This window comes from Vipera berus (assembly GCF_964194415.1).
Source record: "Vipera berus genome assembly, chromosome: 4".
In the NCBI taxonomy this organism is placed as follows: Eukaryota; Metazoa; Chordata; class Lepidosauria; order Squamata; family Viperidae; genus Vipera; species Vipera berus.
The window spans coordinates 97,690,804-97,716,014 of NC_138206.1; the positions used below are offsets into that span (position 1 = coordinate 97,690,804).

General features: G+C 37.3%; 1 protein-coding gene across 1 annotated transcript in view; it reads left to right on the forward strand.

The window, feature by feature from the left end:
* Positions 1–25,211, forward strand: part of UBAC2 (UBA domain containing 2) — a 110,330-nt gene that overhangs the window by 60,564 nt on the left and 24,555 nt on the right. The window contains exons 5-6 of the mRNA XM_081326964.1: positions 5,186–5,309; positions 7,131–7,178. Coding sequence (XP_081183090.1) covers positions 5,186–5,309; positions 7,131–7,178 — 172 coding nt within the window. The remainder of the gene's footprint in view (positions 1–5,185; positions 5,310–7,130; positions 7,179–25,211) is intronic.

Sequence of the window (25,211 nt, forward strand, 5' to 3'; positions counted from 1 at the left end):
GAAAGAGGTAGTGTGATATATGAACTGCGATATTTATTAACAAGTTTGAGGAGTTAGTTTTAACCCATAACAGGTTTAGGGTTGGTGGGACTAAACCTTTGTCAGTCAATTGTGTAATACAATTATGGATAAGAGAGTTAAATCACTCTAATGTTGACAGAGGCCATAGTTTTCCCAGTTGCAATGTATGGCTGTGAAAGTTGGACCATAAGAAAAACTGAGCACCAAAGAATTGAGGCCTTTGAACTATGGTGCTGGAGAAGACTACTGTGAGTCCCTTGGACTGCAAGGCGTTCAAACCGGTCAGTCCTAGAGGAGATCAACTCTGACTGCTCTTTAGAAGGCCAGATCCTGAAGTTGAAACTCAAATACTTTGGCCACCTTATGAGAAGGAAGGACTCACTGGAGAAGAGCCTAATGCTGGGAAAGATTGAGAGCAATAGAAGAAGGGGACGACAGAGAATGAGGTGGCTGGATGGACTTACTGAAGCAGTAGGCGTGAAGATGGTAGAGGACAGGAAGGCCTGGAGGAATGTTGTCCATGGGGTTGCGATGGGTCGAACATGACTTCGCAACTAACAACAACAACGTTGACAGATATCCTAGATTGACTCACAAAAAGAGGATTGCTATGCCAACACTGTTTCTTTTCCATATTACTTCATTCTCCCACTGCCCAATGGATTGGAGAATAAGGGCAGAAGGTTATGGAAATGATAAGGCACCCAATCTCTTTTGGCAGTTGTGTCACCAGGTCACTGTGTTGTTTTTTCTAAATGGTCCATGAAAACCAGCAATGGTGGAAACTTTGTCTAAGGCAGGGGTGTCAAACTGCCGGCCCATGGGCCAGATGCATCACGTGGAAGCTGCGCCCACCCCATTGCCAGCAATGGCAAAACCATCCAAGTTTGACATGTCTGGTCTAAGGCAACTTTTATTGTACTGTATGGTTCCAGCTCCCTGGGTTAAGCATATCATGCAGACACTTCTAGTAACTTCTCTAAGCTCTTATAAGCTCATGAACAAAGTAGAAGAGAAATTTCTTAGTTCACATTTTTCCAGCCATTACACCATTGTATGGGTGTAATATTCAAGTTAGATGAACAAGTATGCTGATATAGCTCGGATCAAAGATTTCTCACAGGACCAGTTTGACAATAGAAGTATTCCTATAGAGCCGACTACACAACAGATGGCCCACAGGATGCATGTGGCAGCCCAGTGGTTGTCAACCTTCTGAGGTAGTCCACAGCAAAGTCCTAACCCTAACTTTATTGCAGATGACATTGACAGAACCTTGCAAGTCTGAAAGTAGATCTTTCCCCCAAGAAATTAGGGAGGCCTCCTTTAAAACATTTGTCATGCCCCTGTTCTTTCTGCAGACTCTGTTCTTTCTGCAGACCCTGTTCTTTCTGCAGATAAGATATCACTTATCTAACCATTGTCTAGTCTACGGGTCTTCTCTTGTCTTCCAAGGTCATCCCACCTACTATTACACCATTGTAAAAACAACAACAACAACAATCCACTGCCACCAAACATCGCACTGGTAAGAAGGATCTGCTGCCGCCTAGTTTTTTGCAGTTTCTTCCACCACAAAAGATATGCTGCCAAATACCTTCAGGTCTCATGGATACTGCTAGCTGATACTGCTGCATTGGTAGTCTCCAAACAACTGGTTAGCACACCAGCTATTCCTCTGTGACCCACAACTATTTTTAAGTTATCCATCTGGCCTTTTCCCTTTTCCCATTTTGTTGGCCTGTGGTAGAGTGATTTCTCAGGAAAAGAATGGTCAGCTCTAAAAGATCAGGAAGTGTATGTCTGTGGATATGTGACAAGAAGTGTGACAAATAAGAAGAACTCGTTTCCCATTCTTTCTTTTCCTCATTTTTGGCAGCAGCATGCATCTCAGAATCCTCTCCAGCTTCTTCTAATGAAGATGCTGGGAATCATAGATGAACAAGAAACAGCAGCCTTTTATGATGCTGGGGAATGTGTTAATGAGAAAGATCTAAGAAATCTGTTTTTAAATTTGCTGCACATTGTGTGGTGAAGCAAGAGAGAAAGGGAGAAAAAAGTTGTTTTGATGTTAAAGTAGAATAAGAATGCTCTGGTGTTAAAAAAGCTATCAGAATCAACAATCTATCAGTGGAATTTTCCCCTCATTAAGAAGTTAAGTTGGGGAAAACTGCCTTTTTTAATCCTGTTGACCATACTTGACATTTAAAAGTTATGAAATATCTGAAACTATCTATTATACAGACACAAAAAGAAATTAAAATTATTGTCTAAATTCAACACTGTACAGAGAAGAGGAAAAGAAGGGTTTAAAGGTTTTCTAATAGTAGCAGTCATTCTAGTTCACATATCAAACTGAGTCATAATATATAGCTTAGTACTTCCATAATATGCTAACCAAATTGCTTGGGTTTATGGAACCTACTGAACCAAAACCTGACCCACATTGGCTGAATAGGAAAGCATCAGGCTAGAGGGAGATTGGAGCCAACAAATGTACAAAAATGTGGTGGGGTTGGGGTACCATGAGATTTGGTGTTAGCATTACTGATTTCTTCTTTATGATTTGTTATTTTTGCTGTGAGTCACCCATAAGATGGGTGGCCATATAAGCATTTTAAATAAATATACAGAACTTGAATAATTAAAAGAAAATATCATTTATTTTATTTATTTATTTTAATTCCATTTATATCCCGCCCTTCTCCGAAGACTCAGGGCGGCTTACAAACTTAGCAGTAGCCTTCATTCTATGTATATGCCTGCTTATTAGGGCTTTCACACACACCCCAAGCGGCATTATTACAAAGTCAGCTTAATTGCCCCCAACAATCTGGGTCCTCATTTTACCTACCTCGGAAGGATGGAAGGCTGAGTCAACCTTGAGCCTGGTGGGATGCGAACCTGCACTAATTGCAGGCAGCTGGTGTTACTTAAGGAGGCATTAGCCCACTGCTCCGATTTCTTGCAGTATTTACTTGTATGTCAAAGTAGCAGCTCACTATAAATTATTGTTTGTAGAGTCATTGATGGCCTCTGAATTTGGTTGCTTGCTTGCAGACATTTTGTTACCCAACTAGGTAACATTATCAGTGCACCACAAGGACTCCACAGTTCTACCTTTTACATATTCTCTTCTCTTAAAACTATCACTCATATGCAGTATTCAAATATATACAGTGCTTTTTCCCCCCCCCCCAAAAAAAGGTGCCGGAACTCAGAGGTGCTGTCACTGGGAGCGATGCCGGTTTCTTGCTATGGCATCACCGCCTGTCCTTTGCACCCTCACCCCTGCGGCTCAGAGCCACATGCCGCAGGGATTCCCCTCCCCACAGCTGCCGTGGGGATTCCCCTCCCCGCAGTTGCCACACCGTGACCCATGCTGAGCCCCCACCCGGAGCTGCTCCGAACCCCGACCCAGAGCTGTGTTCCTCGTGGCAGCAGTCTCCGGTGCTGAACAGCCTCTTTCCAACCACATCCAGAAAAATTTGTAACAAACATTGGGATTCTCAAGGCCACGTTTGGTATTTCCCAGCAATCTTACTGGAAGGAAAAAGCAATCCCTGCTGTGTTACTGATCCCAGAGAAGCTTTTGCATGTATGCAGGTATCCTTAGGGTGCCATAGTTATGGATGAGAAATATTGGTTGCAAAGTTGGCATTTCTGGATGTAATACAGATATTTTGGACTTATTTTTGTTTCTTTGCATGTTTGATATTTTTAAAAGGCATATGCTACTGTCTACACTTATGCATATATGTAACATCTTTTGCTAGGATACATGACAACTGCTTGTCCAGAATGTGAAAAGTGAAAAATTGTGACTAAACAAAATTTTAATGTACAGATAATACCACCAGAAATTATTTTAGCCTTTTTAATAAAAGTTGTTATTGATGTTAAGCTCACCATGGAAAACATCATATATTGTTATGTATATACTAGGTTAATTATTTAAAGACTGAAGTGCAACATAACTAGATTCTAAATAATCTATTTTTCAAAACACACAACAGTCCAAACAGTAAAAATAAAGTCCAAATTAAGAATATTTCATTCTTAAGAATTGTTTAATTTAAAGTGGTTTAGTCGTAATAGATAGTTAGATTCAAAATAGTTTTCAAGAATATGTACAAAAGATACTATTTTTTTCTAGCATCAGCTAAATTAGACATATTACATTGAGAAAAATGTTTCTCATTTCTTTCCTGTTACCTTTATTGATTTCATTGCAGAGATGTTAACATAGGAAATAGATTATTTTGTTATCTAATTTTACCTTCCAAAAGACAGAAGCAGATGAAAAATGTGAGGTTCTTTCCTGTTGGCTTTTTTGAATTAGCTGTTTTAGATTCTAAAAGTTTAGTTCCTAAAGAAGTAACCTTGTAAATAATTTTAATGTCCTCCTCTAGTGCAGGGTAAGCAACCTGGGCTCTTTTATGACTCAAGGACTTCAACTGCCAGAATTCCTGAGCCAGCATGCCTCAGCTTGGAAACCTCTCTCTTTCCCCTCAGCATGGCTGGCTCCGGATTTCTGGCAGTTGAAGTCCATGAGTCATAAAAAAGAGCCAAGATTGCCTATTCCTAAAGCCAATAGAAGGAGCTGTGGTTTTTTTTTTTTTGCACAAAAAAAGGTGCCGGAACGCTATTCTGAGCGTTCTATGAGAAAAAAAGCCCTATTATTTCCTCTCCTGCTTTTATAAAACTGAATATTTTTCTAGACTATTTGTATGTATAAATCACTCCTAATATTTGCCAAGTGTGATCAAGAAGAATAGATTACACAGAAGACAGGACAGAGATGTTGTTCCTAAACAAGTGATTGAGTATCAAGTGAAGGAAGAAGGAACTCATTTTCTAGACTTTGCTCATTGAGGAAAGCAGATCTAATTATGGCTAATTGGATGGTGTTAGTAAGAAGCAGGCAAAGGGCCTTCTTATTCTGTGGGCTCTATACCTCTGAGTGCAATATTTAAAGGCTAATTTAAACAAAAAAAAACTTGTGGTATTTGAAATGTATCTGTTAGTAAACTGGCTACAGTATTTAATACTTTAAAAAGTACTAAGATGCATTTGATTATTCAAAATAGTTAAGGAAGAGAGTTAATAACTTCTGTAAGAATTCTGTTGATATTCCATTTTTGCATATATTTTGTCTCAACAGCTTGGGGCCTGTATTTGCTCTTTTTGTTCCATTTTATTCCTCCATTCCAAGAGTACAAGTGACACAAATTCTAGGACAATTTTCCATCACAAACAAGACGCTGGTTTATATATTGGGTTTGCAGGTTTGTATGTGTTAATTTGTTTTGCCTCAATTTAGCAGTTCTTCATTTTCCATTTGCACCCACTATTTTCTAGAAACTCCTGGAACAATAACCCTTATTTCCAAATATTTAGTCCTAAGAATTCCAAAGCTGATTTTTAAAAATGCACTAAACACTGTAGCGTAAATCTGCAGATACCCAGTAAATTGATACAGGTAGCAATAGGAGCTTAGTGATGATATTCAATACATATGTATCTTGCATGTGAGTGAAAGGTAAACCTTAATGTATCCCATAGCTTTACCCCACTTTTAATTGCTAGCAATGGGGAAACCAGTTTTCAGAGTGCTTTTAGTATTTTATTTTGTAATAGATTTTGATTGGACTTTGGTTTAAAATTTCCTATAGAACTCAAATTTCCATCCTAGACCAGGCATATCAAACTCCCGGCCCATGGGCCAGATGCGTCATGCCGAAACCACGCCCACCTCATTGCCAGCAATGAGGAAAATGTTTGACATCCCTGTCCTAGATTAATGAATTCATTTGTTTATTATTTATTCCCTACAATTTTATCCTACAATTTTATTTTTTTAAAACATGCCTAAGAGAATAATTTATGTTGGGGAGATGCCTATCTTCTGTTTCTTCCATTTTTAAATAATTCTATAACACTTAAGTAATCTGTTTGACAGATAGCTACTTCAATAATAAACTATGGCTTTTCATTGGTAAACAGCCTTTCAGATCAGGCTATTAATATGGATTTAGTCTGGATGACATTTTTACACTTCCCTAAATATTCAGACCAATATGTTTTGCAACTCCTTACTTAATTAAGCATTTCCATTTTACAGCAAAAGCAGAGCAACTCTTGACATTTTTCTAGATATTATCATAGCTTCACTTTCTTTGCTGTGCTTTCCAATCTTATCATAACAAACTGATAGGTGCCGTTAAATAATCACTCTTTCATTCTGCCAGCAATTGAGATCATGCTGTTATCTCTCTTGCAGAATAATTAAATATCTGACATATGATAAATTTTGTGTTTTGTACATTGCAAGTTTTATTTTAGAAAAAAAGGACGATAGACATAATATAGTTTGGATTTTGAAGGTAGCGTGCAAAGTTTTAAACAACCCTTCCTAATTCTCTTTGTTAGTCTGAAAAATGCAGTTGGCCATTTTTAGTTTGTTACATATTCATTTTCAGTTCTTTTTGCAGCAGTGTCAGGGAGGAATAAATAATTGTTTCATTGTATATGCGATGGATGGATAGATAAACAGACAGACATCTCTAATTAGTATTGCTCTATTTGATGTAAGCATCATAGTATAAAGTAAGTTAAAATAAGTTTCTGAGCAAGAGTATATTCTTGGTATTTTTCTTGCCTGATTTGTTTTTAAAAGCTGTGGTTTTTTCTTGAATATATAGATGGTTAATGAAAAACAAAGGCACTTTTTTACATGTTTACTGTAAGGTTTTCATAATACATTCTGGAGAAAAGAGTTTTATTAAATCAAACTGAAATTTTACAATAAAAAAACTTAGCAATCCCAGCAAATGTTCAGCTCCTTTTGTTCCACTTTTTCATTCAGCTTTATTCAGATTTTATTCAGCCTTCATTCAGATTTTTCAGTTTCTCTGCTTCCAGAACCAAATCTTGCTCTAAACCGATGACATTTAAACAATTACTTGAGCCCCTTTTATTGCACAAAAACAAAAATGTAATTTATGATATTCTCTCCTTTACTGTATTTGAGTTAGTGTTGAAATAATATTAGCGTAAGGACTGTACAATCTAAATTCCATTTTAAATTACACATTTTTGTTTTATAGCTTTTAACCTCTGGGTCTTACATCTGGATTGTAGCCTTAAGTGGGCTGGTAAGTATAATTATTTTAATTACTGCTTTGATGCTTTTCATTAAAGTATAATAAAGCATCTATGGGATGTGTTTTTTCTTTAATTCTTACTTCTCTGTATTTTTTCTTCTTTCATATTTGCCAAATTCAGTTTGCTTTAGGAATATACACAATTAGGCAGTTTTTTTTTAAAATCTGGAACAGTCTACTAACAATCCTTCCTACAGTCACTCATGCCCTGATCACCTCAAGGCTTGACTTCTGCAATGCAATCTACATGGGCTGCTCTTGAACCACACTTGAAAACTTCAAATGGTCCAGGACAAAGTGCTATGGGCATGATGGGCATACCTCAATAAACCATTTGGTTTGTGAGCTGCATTGGTTGCCTTGTTGTTTTGGAGTGAAATTCAAGGTGCTGTTCATAATCTACAAAGCCCTACATGGCTGCCTGTCTCCCATACTATCTGTCCAACCAATTAGTTCTTGGAAGGGTTGGTATGCTCCATTTTTTTTATTAAACAGTTTTTGGACCCCCAAAATGTACCTTTTCTGTAGCAGCACCTGCACTCAGGAATGAGGTTCCCCCCAAATCTGGACATCTCCCAACCTACTAATGTTTTGAGGGGAATTAAAGACTTTGCTCTTTGCCCAAGTCCTAAGTAAGGGTGAGTGAAGCCTCCTTTGGACTATATTGGGTAATTTTTTTGTTTCCTTCATTTCTTGGTTGCTCTTCCCATTTTACTCTTTTTTGTCTTTTGTTTTTTTCCCTTGCTTTTAACATTTTTTAATCTGAAACTGTCCAGAGTTGTTGAGAGTTGGGCAGCATCTACATTTAATAAAGTGCATAAATAATAAAATAAATGTTCTAAATATTCTGCTGAACCATGGTTGGAAAGTCCCCTTGAATGATTCTAAATTTTGCCATGTTTCATTGCTGCAATTGTAGGAAATGTTTTTCCTAGCCCCATTATTATTTTTACAGATCATATGAGTGGATCATTTTTCTGGTCACTGGAAATTTTATCACATGATCACAAAATCTTTTATTCTTTTTCTAGTGCGTCTGTCTATCTTATTCTTCAATAAAGTTCTAAGGCAACTTTCCTATCCAAGTATACAAACTAAAGGGCAGAATACTTAAAGCTAAAAACTATATAACAATTTAAAGTTTTATAACAGAGGTAATGAAATTAAAGAATTTTATTGAAGAATTGAAGTTTTAATGAAATTTAGTTTATAAGGAATAGCTAACAGAACCATGTGTTCCTCTTTATTTAAAATATCTGTCTACAAAGGAAAGTGCCTATTTAAACACATACTGTACATAGTTTTATTTTGGGCAATATAAAACAATGTTAAGGAAGAGGAAATTTTGATTTGTGAACTTGTTTATATAATATCTATAATAGGCATTACTTGGTCAATGTTCTCAGCTTATAGATATATATATAAAACAACTCCCAAAACACTAAAGAAAAAGAAAAAAAGTCTTACATATTGTATTTATCAATACAGGTAATCCTCAACTTACAACCGGTCGCTTTAATGACCTTTTGAAGTTACAACGTACTTAGAAAAGGTTAACTATGGTTCACCCTTGAAGTTATAAGTGCTACACCCAACAGGGTCATTTGATTGCATTTCAGGAATTTGGCAACCTGTTTGTGCTTAAAACTGATTACCAAGCATTCTGCAATCATCTGAAATCTTCTCTGCTGGTTTCCTCAGAAAATCCATGGAAAAGCTCAGAAAAGGGGGGAGCCTGACAGGAAAGTTTGCAAACTATTGCCACCTGCCAAACAGTTTTGCCTCCCTTTTGTGCATGGGGTTGGGGGGGGGGAGAACTTCTGCAGCAGGCTGGAGAAATTAAGCTCAGATTCCATGTGCAGAAGGGAATTTCAGCACTGGGCTGGAGAAAAGAAGCTTACATCCTGAAGATCAGCCTTTCTTGCCTTCAGAAACACTGTGTTGGCTAGCTTTCTAGCCAGAAAAACAAGCAAATGCAATGTTTCTGAATGGTAGAAAGGCTAGGGCATGGAGGGGAGGGAAACTTCTGTGGCAGATGGGGAAGAAAGGAAGTTCAGATCCTAAAATCCAAGCTTCCTTTTTCCACCCCAGTGCAGCAGTTCCCTTCACACATGGAGGAGAGAAGAAGGCCTGCAATGGGCTGGAGAAACAAAACATGGGCCTTTGGGATTCGAGCTTCTTTTCTTCATCCTGCCCTCTCTTAGCAGGCAGCTCTTTCACTCTGTCCATTTAATGACCCATGCAGTCATTTAACAACCACAGCTGGGACTGAGATTGCAGTCATTGAATGAAGTTGTTATGTGGGTAACTTGCATAACAATTACAATGACTTACAACCAAAATTTTGGGCCTAATTGTGGTTGTAAGTTGAGGACTATTTGTCACTGGTTTATTAATAAATACACTAATATAATCAATACAAAACATTAACTGTAAAATATCACAGTATCTTTGCTACAACTAACATATATTGCTGTATCTTTTGATTAGTAGAAAATACTGCCTTTTCCAAAAATGTGGAATTGTGGATCTGTGGTGGAAGGGGCTCTGCCAGGGGAACTAAAGAGACATTCCAGTTTAGAGTCAGTTCAGAGGAGGAAACATCTGAGATCAAATCCTTAGGTCTATATGTGCAGGCAGTCTGGCAAAATTCTTTTTTTTAAAGAAAATTTTATTAAATATACATTTAGAAACAAAAGTGGACATGATTCAACTTCCCTAGCTACAACACTACTATTAGTATTGTCTTATGTTACAGAAAGAAATAACAAAAACCTAAAATACAGTCTATAACAGGACCGAGTATAACAAACTGTACATATAACATCTGTCGGGGTTTTTTAGTAAACTGTCAGACAGTCCTCAGCGTTATATTTACATATCTTTCAGTTATGTCCATTATATAGATGCTAATAAGAAATCCTTACTTTATCAAACAATGTTTGTCTCAGCGATCCTCCTTAACTCTAACCAATTGTACAAATAGGAGGTTAACGCTAGCCACCTCCTATAAAGAGAATTTGTACAAGATGTTTTATAGGTGGCATCTTCCCCCTACAAGGTTAGCAAAAATAGATAAAAATAGATAAAAAAATCTCACCAATGTGCTGGAAATGCAGAAGGCTTCCGGGGACTTACTATCATATGTGGTGGGAATGTTTAGAAGTGAAATTGTTTTGGCAGCGGATAAAAAGTTGGTTGGAAGAAATATTACGACAAAAAATTGATTTAAAACCAGAAATCTTTTTATTAGGGATTATTAACAATAATCTCAGTAAAGCATCTCTCTACTTATTAGTACATATCTTAACCGCAGCAAGACTGGCATATGCCCAAAAATGGAAAAGAAAGGAAACACCCACTGAAGAAGAAATAATAGATAAAATTTTATCCTGCGCTGAAATGGACAGGTTAACCCTAGAGATCAAAAATAAGAACGAAACAGAGTATTATGAAATTTGGCAAAATTTGTCTGGCAAAATTCTTGTAATATAGGTGATTAACAATAAAGTACCTGTTTGGGCCTGTCTACAGGTGATTCTGGTTGATTGCATCTGACAAGATTATACATTTCTGATCTGGAATAATATCACTTTTCTAATTTCTTAAACTGACTTTTAGCCACACTCATGCTTGATAAAACCATAATTAGGTTTCCAATGAGTTACATTCCAAAGTGTTGTCATTTAGTTCAAGATCACAAAACCTGTTCTTTCAGATATAGTCTCTGGAGAGTCCAATACTGCTTAAATGAAATTTTTGATTGATCACATGTATAATATATAACTTCTATAATGAAAATTCATAATAGCTGCTGAGGCTACATTCCAGCAGATCTGTGATGATATAAATAACTATAAGCCACCTGGAATTTCCTTGGCGAGATGAGAGGCATGGAAATTTAGTAAAATGAATAAATCAGATCTTCTCAATTTTGTGCCTTCCATATTAACTTCCTTAATCTGCAGCCAATTTAGTCAATGAGATTATGGAACTTGAAACCCAACTCATCTACCAAACATGAAGTTAGGAAAGCTGATGTTGCGTAGACATTACATATAATCAAGGGCTTGGATGATCTTATTTAGCTACTTGCCTAAGGAAACAAACATTAAAAGGCACGTATTTTGTAAGTTCACATACCAATTTTCATAACTGAAAATTTCTGAAAATTCATATACATACACACTGGCTGCAATTTTTCTTTTGGCAGCTTTGTTCCAAACATATATAACATATGGAAGAAATGTTCTATGCAGATTGTTAATGCACAGAAAATGCAACGTGACAGTAAATGTGGTTGCATATCTCTACTTATATATATATATATATATATATATCTTCTCTAAGTCACCTTCCTTTTAGTAAATTCCTATCACTTAAAGTGAATTTTTGTAAAAAAAATCCAGAGTGGGGTCTTTCCCAGAATGTGGGAAACCCCCTCAACTGCCATAGTCATAATCCTTCAATTTGAGTAAAATAGACTTGTAGTTTACTGTTTTTAGTTCTGCAACTGCCTCCTCTCTTCTCCTGATTATAACTATAATTAAAAGATTATAATTATAATTGAAAGCACTCCCACTAAAATGCAACATTTTGACAAATAATGTGGGGTTATAGTTTCTTTTATGACAATCATTTTCCATCACCGTACTGAATTGCTTTTTCTCTTTACTTCCCCTTATATGTTATATAAAGCTTTCTTTAAAATAGATATGCAGTTTGCACATGTCAGCAAATGCAAAAAATCTGTTTGGTTTTCAGTTAACATGTTATTGTTGCCCTGCAACTGTTGAGAGGAGGGAAAGAAAAGGAACAAACAGTATAAAATGTCAGGATTTGGAAATGGTAATAAGCTTTCATGACAAAAGAGTATTGCCATTCAGTGAAGACCAAGCATGGCCCTGATGTTAATTTTTAATAATAATATTTTAATCTATATACCATAGAGGTTTTCAGACTTTGGCCTTGTATAGGTAAAGTGGGGCAAAATTCAGAAATCTGACAATGCTAAATGTTGTATCTGAGCAGCAGCAGCAGCAGCAGCAGAAGCAGCAGCAACAACAACAACAACAACAACAACAACAACAACAACAACAATAATAATAATAATAATAATAATAATAATAATAATAATAATGAAGTTGGAAGGGACCTTGGAGGTCAACTAGTTCAACCCCCTGCTCAGGCAGGAAACCTTATAACATTTCAGACATATGGCTGTCTAGTCTCTTCTTAAAAACTTCCAGTGTTGGAGCATTCACCGCTTCTGGAGGCAGGTTGTTCCACTGGTTAATTGTTCTGTCAGGAAGTTTCTCCTTAGTTCTAGGTTGCTTCTCTCCTTGATTAGTTTCTATCTGTTGCTTCTTGTCCTGCCTTCAGGCACTTTGGAAAATAGCTTGACTCCCTCTTCTTTGTGGCAGCCCCTGAGATATTGGAACACTACTATCATGTCCCCCCTCGTCCTTCTCTTCTTTAAACTAGACATACTCAATTCCAGCAACTGTTCTTTATATGTTTTAGCCTCCAAACCTCTGATCATCTTTGTTGCTCTTCTCTGTACTCTTTCTAGAGTCTCAACATCTTTTTTACATCGTGACCAAAACTGGATGCAGTATTCCAAGTGTGGTCTTACCAAGGCGTTGTTGTTGTTAGCTACAAAGTCATGTCCGACCCATCGCGACCCCATGGACAACGTTCCTCCAGGCCTTCCTGTCCTCTACCATCTTCTGGAATCCATTTAAGCTCACATCTACTGCCTCAGTGACTCCATCTAGCCACCTCATTCTCTGTCGTCCCCTTCTTCTATTGCCCTCAATCTTTCCCAGCATTAGGCTCTTCTCCAGTGAGTCGTTCCTTCTCATTAGGTGGACAAAGTATTTGAGTTTCAACTTCAGCATCTGGCCTTCTAAAGAGCAGTCACGGTTGATCTCCTCTAGGACTGACCGGTTTGATCGCCTTGCAGTCCAAGGGACTTGCAGGAGTCTTCTCCAGCACCATAGTTCAAAGGCCTCAATTCTTTGGCGCTCAGCCTTTCTTATGGTCCAACTTTCACTGCTATACTTTGCAACTGGGAAGACCATAGCCTTGACTATACGCACTTTTGTTGGCAGGGTGATGTCCCTGCTTTATAGTATTCTGTCTTGGCTACAGTCCCCATCTGCAGTGATCTTGGAGCCCAGGAAAATAAAATCTGTCACTACCTCCATTTCTTCCCCATCTATTTGCCAGGAATTGAGAGGGCTGGATGCCATGATCTTGGTTTTCTTAATGTTTAGATTCAGTCCAACTTTTGCACTCTCCTTCTTCACCTGCAACAAGAGGCTCTTTAGTTCTTTCTGCCATTAGAGTGGTATCATCTGCATATCTTAGCTTGTTGATATTTCTCCGGGCAATCTTAATTCCAACTTTTGATTCATCTAGCCCTGCCTTTCTCATGATGTGCTCTGCATATAAGTTAAATAGGCATTGTAATAATAATAATAATAATAATAATAATAATAATAATAATAATAATAATAATAATAATAATAATAATAATAATAATAATAATAATAATAATAATAATAATATTGTATTTGTATACCGCCCTTCTCCCGAAGGACTCAGGGCGGTGAACAGGGCAATACATGTTAAAAGACAAGAATACAAAAATTAAAAGAGATTAAACAAGATGCCCAAAAACTATAACAATAAGTTAAAATACATAAAAAGCAATAAAACCCAAACCCATCACCCATCAGGCCAGGCTGGCTTGTTCAAACAGGTAGGTCTTTAGATCGCACCGGAAGGAGCGAAGGTCGGGTGCCATCCGGAGCTCAACCGGAAGATGGTTCCATAAATCCGGCGTGTCCACAGAGAACGCCCTCCCCCTGGGGGCCACCAGTCGACATTCTTTGACCGGTGGCACCCTGAGGAGGCCCTCTCTGTGGGAGCGCACTGGGCGGAGGGAAGTTGATGCCGGCCACAGGTGCTCCCTGAGGTATTCCGGACCCATGCCATGAAGGGCTTTGTAGGTCATTACCAGCACCTTGAATCTCACACGGAAGACAACTGGGAGCCAATGCAGCTCGCGGAGCAAGGGTGTAACATGGGAGTATCGGGAAACTCCCAACACAACTCTCGCGGCTGCATTCTGTACCAGTTGGAGCCTCCGAGTGGTCCTCAAGGGCACAAGGCATTGTAAAGTGGTATTAATACTTCACGTGTTCTTGATTCTGTCCCTCTGTTATTGCAGCCTAACACTGTGTTAGCTTTTTTGGCAACTGCAGCACACTGCTGGCTCATATTTAAGTGATTGTCCACTAGGACTCTAAGATCCCTCTCACAGTTGCTACTATTGAGCAAGGTACCATCTATACTATAAATCTGATCAGATTATTTTTTTAAGTTGTTTTGAGATGCTCATAGCTCTCCACAATTTTAAAATTCCCAAGATAGAGACTACATCCATTTCCCCAACAAAATTTGAGAACCCCATGCCAGCAAAGCTGTCCAAAATCTGTTCAGATAAAAGAGGAGGAAAATGAAAGCAGATAAGGGGGTGGGAAGGGAGATATATAAATTCTCACACTAGTGTACTGTAATAGTTATGGTGAGTTCTAGTTAATTGTGTACATGTTGACATACATTGTTCTCAAGCATGTACAAGTAAGAGTGTATACAAAAGTTCCTTAATTCGGAGCTTTGTGTATATACACAAGCTCTTAGAGATGTGTAGACCTATCACCACCCTCAACGTACAATAGTTCCTCATATTCTCAGTGAATTTGACACTCTCATAGTCATACATGGAAATGTGTCCAGGTTCAGGTTTGTCTCAAGTGCTGCTGTGAATGGTTTGTATGTCCATACCTGAATATGTTCCTCTCCTTTTGATTATTGTGATTCAAATAGCAACAACCTGGAAGACTATTCTCTTCAAGTTACTAAATATAGACTGATTGACCCTGTTTGGACAGCATAGTACAGAACAGTGGGAGCTCTCTTGTGTTGCTGAGGCAGGTCATGTTCCAGAGAAGTCTTGATCAGCCCAATGACGTGGTTCAAACACTGGCTTGTGAGCTAAAATAATAGGTTCCATTACCAAACGGGGAATTTAAACAAAATACAGGTTCTACTTGCTTTACGCTAGGTCACATTTCCTGAAAACAAAGCAAATTTGCATAAAGCAAGACACCGAATCAGTGGAAAAAAGCAGGTGGTGGATATGGTATAAATTTTGTAACCCAGATACATTGACAAATGTCATACATTTTTAGAACCTTTATTCTTAAGCACCGGGTTATTCAAATACATTTTATCTCATGTTCTATGTAGCCTTTCTACATCTTTCATACAGCAGGATTTCTAATGCACTTGATTATCAGGACAGACTAAGAGGTAGAATGATCATGGCATTATGAATTTTATTAGCATAGATTGCTATGTTGCACACATGTAGATTTTTCCAAGTTAAAAGCTTGTTCTATGACAAGCAATCTTTCCCAAGTTTTGGTGTCCATTATTTTTTTCTGGTATTACATTTTGGGTAAGTGATTGGACAAGATGTTGAGGGCCATTTTAACCCCATAGTAATAGTCATTCAGGTATAGAATTAAGTGCAAGATAGCAAGCAAAACCAGAAGAACTATATAACATGATGGTAAAAGTATGAGTGAGGGCAGAAAGTGATTTGGCAGGAAGAAGGCTCGGGTTGTTTCTAGACCTTTGGCACAAATTGAATATGTTGGCACAAATCTCATAATGTATTTTTTAAATATAAAGGGAATTTTCAAAGGAAAATGATCAATCACATAATAGCAAATTTGCATAATGTGAGTGATAAAAGATAGTTGACCTGCTGGTAAGTTAGTGGGGCAGAGAACAATGTGAGGCATGTCAGGAAGAAGGTCACAAGGACATTGACAGAACCTCTCTTTATACTATCCCTCCTACACTCACTGGCCAGGATTTTTCAGTTTGATTTTTTTAATGAATAAAAATAGTTTGAGTTCCACATAATGCTGAATTCTAATGAATTTTCACATCCTAGCAAGTGAAAAACAAGTCACAACAGTAGTGTGTGAACTAGTTTTAAATGTCAGTAAGAATTCTACAGATCTTTATAGAGAAGTTCTTGCACGTAATTACATACCTAGTTTTAGCAAATACAGGAACTATTTCCAAAGCAGAGAGGAAGTGGTGATTGCAGTGCATTCCTTGTCGTAGAGGTGAATAGATAATAGCATTGTGCCTTGTCTTGGAAGTATAATATTTGATATCAGAAAAATCCTTTTAGTTACAAGGAACTAAATATGGCTAGAGATGAAGAAAAAAATTAGCTGTCTCACATACTGTTCCAGGTGTCTAGTAACTTTTTTTTATCAGAAACTCACTAAGAAAATGAGTAAAATAAGCTAACATTTCCATCTTTTTATCATTCCACATTTGTATATGTTTAAACATGCTTAATTTGGTTTTCTAGATTTGCATAATTCAGTGAATCAGAACCCAACCAAATGGGTTGGGTTGACACATCGTATTAATGTCACAGAAATCTACACAAGGTTAACATTTTAAATAAACATGTTGTTTAACTACAGATATTCCATCTTTTAATGGTGCTGGCTAGGTAATTAGCATGAACCAAGCCTATTTATTAAAAAAAATTAATAGAAATACAAAATGTTTCATTTTTTAAAAAAGCCAGATGGCTTCATCACCAATGAGATATCTGTTAACAGTAATTAGTATATTCTGGTCCTCTTCTGACCATATGCTTAACCTGCTCAGTTGAGTTGACTGGTTACCGTGTTATAACATTATAGTTATAATGTTTTAGTAGTTCTGTCAACATACAGATACACAAACTTGATCAAAAATAACTCCTTGGGGAATTTATCCATGTTCTCTCCTGTGAAAGGAAAATACTAACAAGGTTCCATTAATAATTGCCCTCTTCTGCAGTGTGGAGGCCGTCACTTTTTCTTCAGCAATTTTTCTTAGTTTAAGTAATCAGAATAAGATTAATGGATTGGATGGAATGATTGAATCTACTGGGGCTCAGTTCAGATGTTCCTATGCATGTGAACCCCCAGTTACATACTTAACTATGTTATGAGAATGCAGTTTCTGTTTCACTGGTCTTATTAATTTCCTTTCACCTTGGATCACAAAATTTGACACAGTTGTGGCTATGGACAGGAAATATCGGTATAAATCCAGAAAAAAAAACCAACCAGATATTTCCTGTTATTGGCAATGAGCTCATATGTTCTATCATATCCACCTTTACATCTAACTGTCTCACTTCTGAGGCGTTATTTATAAATTTACATCTATGGTTTCTTAATAGTTGGTAAATCTTAGAACTATGGCTAACAGTCTATAAATTAAGATTTGATTTTATGTTATCAGTTTCCAGTTCAGAAGCCAGGCACTACCTCTCTTGCCCTGCTGCCTAACATCAGGAGTGGTGGCTAAATGCCCTGATATCGCTCCTTTTCATCCCGCTCCCCAACATTTATGGGGGAGCATTTATGTTCACAGGACAACGTGAGGAAACATCACCATCCAATTTGTCTTGTTTCAAATTGTTTGTCTTGTGTAAGATGGTTCCTGCTAAGTGCACTTTTTTCTCAGGGGAGAAGGACTATGTGTGATCAAACATGCAATAGAGCTGCCTGAATTTACTTTTACCAGAATTGTCTGCACTTTACCTTCTCATGGGCAGAGACCTGTGTCTATTCGCAGTTCCCCATCCCTGCTTAACGTTTTTCTTTCTTCAATCTTTTCTGCTTGGATTTATACATCTTTCATTTATGTATGTTAGACTTTTATCGTTTAATAATTTAGTTCACAATAACACTGCATTATTTGTTCTGTTTTATTAGCTGCTTGAAAACTGAAATGTTTGCAAGAATGAACAAGAAAATTAAGGTTTTTCATTTTTGTTTTCAGAATAAAAAATGCTTAAGCTGATTATTTGGGCAGATGAAAGGAAACAGTTGTCTTTTGATATATTTTTAACAGATGTTGCTCCCTTTGTGTGAGAGGCAGGAGCCTAGACACAATTGCATAGTGCTTTTGGCATAATTTCAAACTATACCCTGAATGGTATTCTTCAAAGTTTTCCTTGTTTATATGGAACTATTTTCTAATATTTTAAAAGAAAATGAAACTTGTTCCTATCTCATTATCATACATTACCCCATCAAAAGTGGTCTTTTTAAACTTTTTCTGTGTATTTCTACATAGGCCGCTTAGAGTTCCATATGTTCTTCAAAATGGAAGATTTTCTGTTTATTTTTAAATGAAGAACATACTTTAATTGAAAAACAATAATAAATGACTATATTTCTGAAAGTTCCCTGTGATAATGGAGATGTGCCTTTGCGCTCCCAAATTTGTTAATGTGATAACCAAAGGACTAGTTTTATTTATCATGAATAACTATGAAGTAAATTTCTGGAATGATGATCAGAACTACCATTATCTCCATTGTTTTGTCTGCAATTTTGCCATTTAGATTCAAAATGGAAAATCCAAATTTTGATACTTAAAATCTAATAATGCAGATACCAAACAACTGTCCCTTAACAGATTTTTTAAAAACTATAGTCAACATTAATCATGGGTAAGAAACTAGACCCATGCTCCTCCTGATTAACTAAGATTTCCTGGAGGATAATGTGGGTGGTGTTTTTTTTTGGCAATTGGGAATGCATCCATCAGAGTGGCTGGTCCTTTCAATGCTTAAGGAGGAGGTGGTCCCTTCTCAAGAAACCATTGCTAGACCCCAGTAGGTTAGATGACTTTTGTCTTATATTCAGCCTGTTCTGCAGCTTCAGAAGTTCCTGGATAAAACAGATTTTCTGCATCCTTCAGTCAGCTTTCATGTCTGGATATGAGACAAAAATTGGGACACAATCCAGAAACGGATATGAGACACAGTTTCTGTTGCTAAGTGAGACAGTTGTTAAGTGAATTTTGTCCCATTTTATTATCTCTCTTGCCACAGTTGTTAAGTGAATCGCTGCAGTTGTTAAATTAGTAACATGGTTGTAATTGTAAAGTCAATCTGGCTTCCCCATTGGCTTTGCTTGACAAAGGTTGCAAAAGGTGATCCCATGACCCTGGCACACTGCAACCATCATAACTATGAGTAAGTTGCCAAGTGTCTGAATTTTGATCAAATGACCATGGGGATTCTGTAATGGTCATAAATGTGAAAAATGATCATTTTTTACAGTTACTGTTGTAACTTTGAACAGCCATTAAATGAATTGTTATTACTGCATTCTACGTGGAGATGCTATTGAAGAATATCTGAAGCTACAGTTGATGCAAATAATTATGGGTATCCTTTGGTACACACATGTTATGCCTTTGCTTTGGGAAGTGCACTGGCTCCCAGTCGGTTTCTGAATGCAATTCATTGTGCTGCTTGTCATGACACAGGCCAGGATATTTGAGGAACTGTCTTTCTCCAATTATCTCTGCTCCATCAGGTCTGGCAGAAGGGACACATTCTGGGCTTCATCTTTTAAGGAGTGTTATCTGATAAGTCCAGGAAGCATGCCTTTTCTGTTGCTGCTGGAACATAATTCCTATCCAGGATTAGGTTGGCCCTAAACCTGGTGGTTTTTCAGAAGGCTGTTAAGACCTGTCTTTTCTCCAGTATGGTAGTCAGGTGAGTCTGTGAGTTTTTATTGTTAGAGTTGATGGTTTTGGCTGCTATCCAGAGCCAAGACTACTTGAGGTTAAAACTAGCCTTTTACTATCCTGTTGTAGATCCAGTTAAGCATGTTGTGCAAACTCGTGTCTTAATGTGCTTTACTAGGAATTTTGTACAGGCTAAATCGTTTACTGTTATTTAAGGATTTATTGTATTCCTCTTGAGATGGCAAATTCTAAGTGTAAATATGTTTACTTTCACAAAATATTTTAAACATTTAAAAAACAAAAATACCGTGAATATATGGAAAGTAACTTGTACTTAATCACACAAATGAAGGCAAATATACATGTCCCAGGATAATGTTGCAGGATCCAATCTGAGTTGGTCAGCAAGACCAGTGATTTGTTCTTCCAAACTTTCAGATTTGTACTGGAACTACTCAGTCTGCAGTATGTATGCACTGGGCAATTCTATGCATAGTATTTATGTGGTGCTTCTGTATTTATGTGGTGCCTCATTGTGTGTGGCTTTTGTGTGTTCTTTGGATGTTGATGGCCAGCTATTAAGTCGTTGATTGTTGTTTTCTTGTGCTGCCGCACCCTCAGCTCCTAAGTACCTGGTAAGCTGATGCAAATCAGCATTCCTGTCAACTGTCAAGGGGCCAATTTCCCAGGCTTCAATCATTTCTCTGGCTATTTTTGTCCCTGCTCAGTCAACAATCTTAACAGCTTTGGGCTGTACTTCGTAACTGTACTTAGTCAAGTTAGCCATTCACTAAATTGTAACTGCAGAAACAGCAAATTTTAGGTCCTCCAGTGAAGCAATTAGCAGTCCAATAAGTAAGGTTACATGCTTGTTGATTGCTTATTTACCTATTCATTCATTTATCCAGCCAGCCATCTCACATAAGCAACTTGGGCAATGAACAGAAATAAAACAAGATAGTCATAAAAAGAAAATACACAAATGAAGATGAAAGTTTTATAAAGTCTGAAGAGAAACCTGTGTATGATCTGAAAATATAGTTTGCCAAAGTGGTATGTCTTGGACTATGAGCTAATAATCACATGAGCTAATAATCACATAATTTTAAAGTCTTTATCTTCTATACTTGTCTATAAAAAGGTAAAGGTTCCCCCGCACATGCGTGCTAGTCGTTTCCAACTCTAGGGGCCGGTGCTCATCTCCGTTTCAAAGCCGAAGAGCCAGTGCTTGTCCGAGGACGTCTCCGTGGTCATGTGGCTGGCATGACTAGACGCCAAAGGCACACAGAACGCTGTTACCTTCCCACCGTAGTGGTCCCTATTTTTCTACTTGCATTTTTACATGCTTTCGAACTACTAGGTTGGCAGAAGCTGGGACGAGTAACAGGCGCTCACTCTGTTACGCGGCACTCGGGATTTGACCCACCAAACTGCCGACCTTCTGATCGACAAGCTCAGCATCCTAACCCACTGAGCCACCGCGTCCCTACTTGTCTATACTTGTCTATACTTGACAGTAAATGTGTTCTTTTTATATCATGATTTCAAGATATATTTAGAAGACATAAAGCAATGTTTGACCAAAAAGAGAGGTGTTTCCTTTTCTGGATGGCTTTATGAATCCTCTGCCCTGTGTAGAGTATGAGGAACTGAATGTAATTTTATGATCGTTTTGTTTGACTGAAGCTTAAAACTTACAACCACTTTGCCTTTTAGCTGTGGGGGAATAACTCCTCCCTCAACATTGTGGTGTTCTTCAGTCCCACCCATCATAATACCAGTAATAGACACCATTACTGTCACAGGAATTGCATGATACTAAAATCAAGCTCTTTACAGGTTGCCCTCACCATGCCATTACCAGCCATCCTGGTCCAATTTTCCCATTTATGGCTTGTTCAGGGGGATCTTATTGGAGAGGGACACATAAAGGCAGGCGGGGGGAGGGAGTAAATCTGAAAGTCAGGCATTTTTTAAAAATCAAAAATATATGTGTTGATGTACCATGTTCGCACATGAAGTAGTTTGCTCATACCTAATATTGTAGTGTCATCTGTAAAATGTGTTTGTCACTCTTCAACTACATCATCATTTCATCATCATTCTAGCCATTGTCTATCCATTGCAGGATGAAGACCTCTTCCACATGTTTCCAACCAATACAGTCCTGAGATTTCTTTTGCCAGTTGGGCCCGCAATATTTGCTGATGTCATTGATCCACCTTGTTTTAGGTCTCTTTCGTGGACGTTTTTTATTAAGTGGGACCCATTCTATGACTGCCTTGGTCCACCTGCCATCAGTTCTTCTTGCTATGTGACCAGCCCATTTCCATCTCAGTTCTTTTACTCTCTTGATGATAGCATATACTTTTTTTGTTCTCTAATCCATGTGCGGGTCTTTCAATCTTGTCTTGTAATGCCAAACATGTATCTTTCCATGGCTCTTGTATCTCATAGCTTTTGTATTGATTGTGAGGTCCATGTTTCATTAGCATATTAGAGCATATTATATCTCATTAAAAGCATTGGATCCAACAGATTCCTACTAGATATTGTTCATTACTTTATCATTCATTTCTTTATCAGGTAGAGTATCTTTCTCAACTTGATGTCCTCTGAATGTGTTGAGACTATAATTTGCCACTAGCATGACAAGTTGGAGGAAGCTGGGAAACAAATATGGAAAATTACTGAGAAGTCCTGAGTTGATCCTTAAATTCTTTTGCCAACAATATGAATGGGTCATATGGAGAAAATTAAAAGATGTTGCTTTAATTTGCCATAACTACCAGATTAATATATGTAAAATGATGGAGGAATCTATTAATACTTAAATAGTAGATAATATTGTGGGACACAACTCTTTGGAGGAAATCAACATGACTTAGTGAAACTTGAAGTAAAGTAGAAATTACTTTTAAAAAATGGGGCTATTTACCATAGTACAGTATTGATAATGTCTAAATCAAATCAGAATGACCTAGTACTGCAGGTAGTCTTTGACTTACGACAGTTCATTTAATGACCATTTGATGTTACAATAACACTCAAAAATGGACTTATGACCATTTTTCACACTTATGACCATTGCAGCATCCTCATGGTCTCGTGATTTATATTTGGATGCTTGACAAGTAGTTCATATTTATGACGGTTGCAGTGTCCCAGGGTCATTTGATCACCTTTTGTGACCTTCTGACAAGAAAGTCCATTGGGAAGCCAGATTCAGTTAGCAATTGTGTTACTAATTTAACAACTGAAGTGACTCACTTAACAAATGTGGCAAGAAAAGTCATAAAATGGGCAAAACTCACTTAACAAATTTCTCACTTAGCAACATAAAGTTTGGGCTCAATTATGGTGGTAAGTCAAGGACTACCTGTATTGAACAGTGGTTGAGTTTTAAGAATACAAGGAGGAATAAATGTGTTACTAGAATAGAATCTTATGAGTCATGAGGAATATGCTAAAAATTTAAAATAACTTTTTGAGGGGGGGCAGGGTTTTTTTCATGCACACAGCAATGGCTTTGCCAAGATTTAATTGCTTCTTCACAATTATTTAGAAGAAGATGGGTAATTCTACCTGAATAAATGACAAGAGATTTATTCAAAAGAATTCAAGTGGCATCTCTATCCTGTATCATGCAGTAGAGAATGTCTGTTTGATTTATCGGAAGTGAAAACAAAGCTGCAACCACTTCCTTTTTTCGTAGGGTTAAGTTTGGGATGGGATGGTGTAGATTAGAACATTAGAGTGGAAAATGTTTATTAAAATAAAATATACTTAGTTCTGATGAATTGGACAAGAAAGTGAATGAAAGAACACAATGTTGTTAATTTTATTCTCTTCTTCATCTATGGAAAGAGTTGATAAAATTCAGATTAATTAAACATGTGTAAAATGGTAGAAAACCACTCTCTATCTACTATTCTGTTAAAAGTATAAATTAATATAACAACATTTAATCAGTAGTTTCACAACATTAAAAAAGCTAACTTGTCACATCAACTAATTTTCCACACATTTTCAGGCATTAATCTTTCTGTGATCATACATGATATACCCACCTCCCTTTTTTGTATAGCAGTGACCTTCTGATTCCAGTCTGTATTCTATAGTTCTCTCTGTTGGAAATTTTAATCAACGGCTGAATCATCAAATATTAGTAAATAGAGGAATTTCTTATTTTTTTATTCAAAATGACATGGCTGTTCCTCCTGTTTCAGTAACCACACTCTTCATTTATTTTCATTTATTTACAATACCAGACCATGTCATAGAATTTAAGAAATACAGGGCACCATTAATGCATATCTAAGTAACTATATATCATCATCATCATTTTAGCCATTGTCTATATACATTGCAGGATGAAGGCCTCTTCTGCATGTTTCCAACCTGCAATACTTGCTAATGTCGTCAATCCATCTTGTTTAATGGACGCTTTTTATCAAGTGGAATTCATTCTATGACTGCCTTGGGCCATGACTGCCATCATTTCTTCTTGCTATGTGACCAGCCCATTTCCATTTCAATTCTTTTACTCTTGATGATATGGTATACTTTCATTTGATCTTGAAGTGAAAATCAACATAGAACGAGGTGTGTGACAAGATGATACAATATCACCTAACCTTTTCTCAGCCTGCCTTGAAGAAGTGTTTCGCAAACTAGACTGGGCAAAAGATGGAAGAAAAATCAGTGGCGCTTATTTAAGAATTGCAGATTATGTTGTTCTCTTCTCAAGACCCAAAAGAGCTACAGAGACACATACAATAGTTGCACAAAGCAGGAGAAAAATTTGGCTTAAAAATAAATCTGAAAAAGAGCCAAGTTATGTTTAATAAATTCACTAAATATAAAGAAAAAAAATGTATATCTGGAGAGCAAATTATATATAGTCCATACAGATATAAAAGGAAACCCGATAAAATTAACATTGCACTGAGGGGACCAAAAGGTTTCTATAAATTAAGGCTATAAATGAAAAATTTGGTAGTCCTTTCAAAATACCTCAGTCTTAGTAATTTATTAAGAATTAGAATCATTAGTGCTTAGTAAACAACATGTCCCCTTCATGGATTACTGCCTTGTTGTGGCGAAGGGGCTTGCGTAATTCAATGAAGCTATGAGCTATGCCGTGCAGGGCCACCCAAGACAGACAGGTCATAGCAGAGAGTTCTGACAAAACATGATCCACTGGAGAAGGAAATGGCAACCCACTCCAGTATCTTTGCCATGAAAACCCTATGGACAGTACCAAAAGGCAAAACGATATGACGCTGGAAGATGAGCCCCTCAGGTCGGAAGGCGTCCAATATGCTACTGGGGAAGAGCAGAGGGCTAGTACTAGTAGCGCCAGAAAGAATGAAGCGA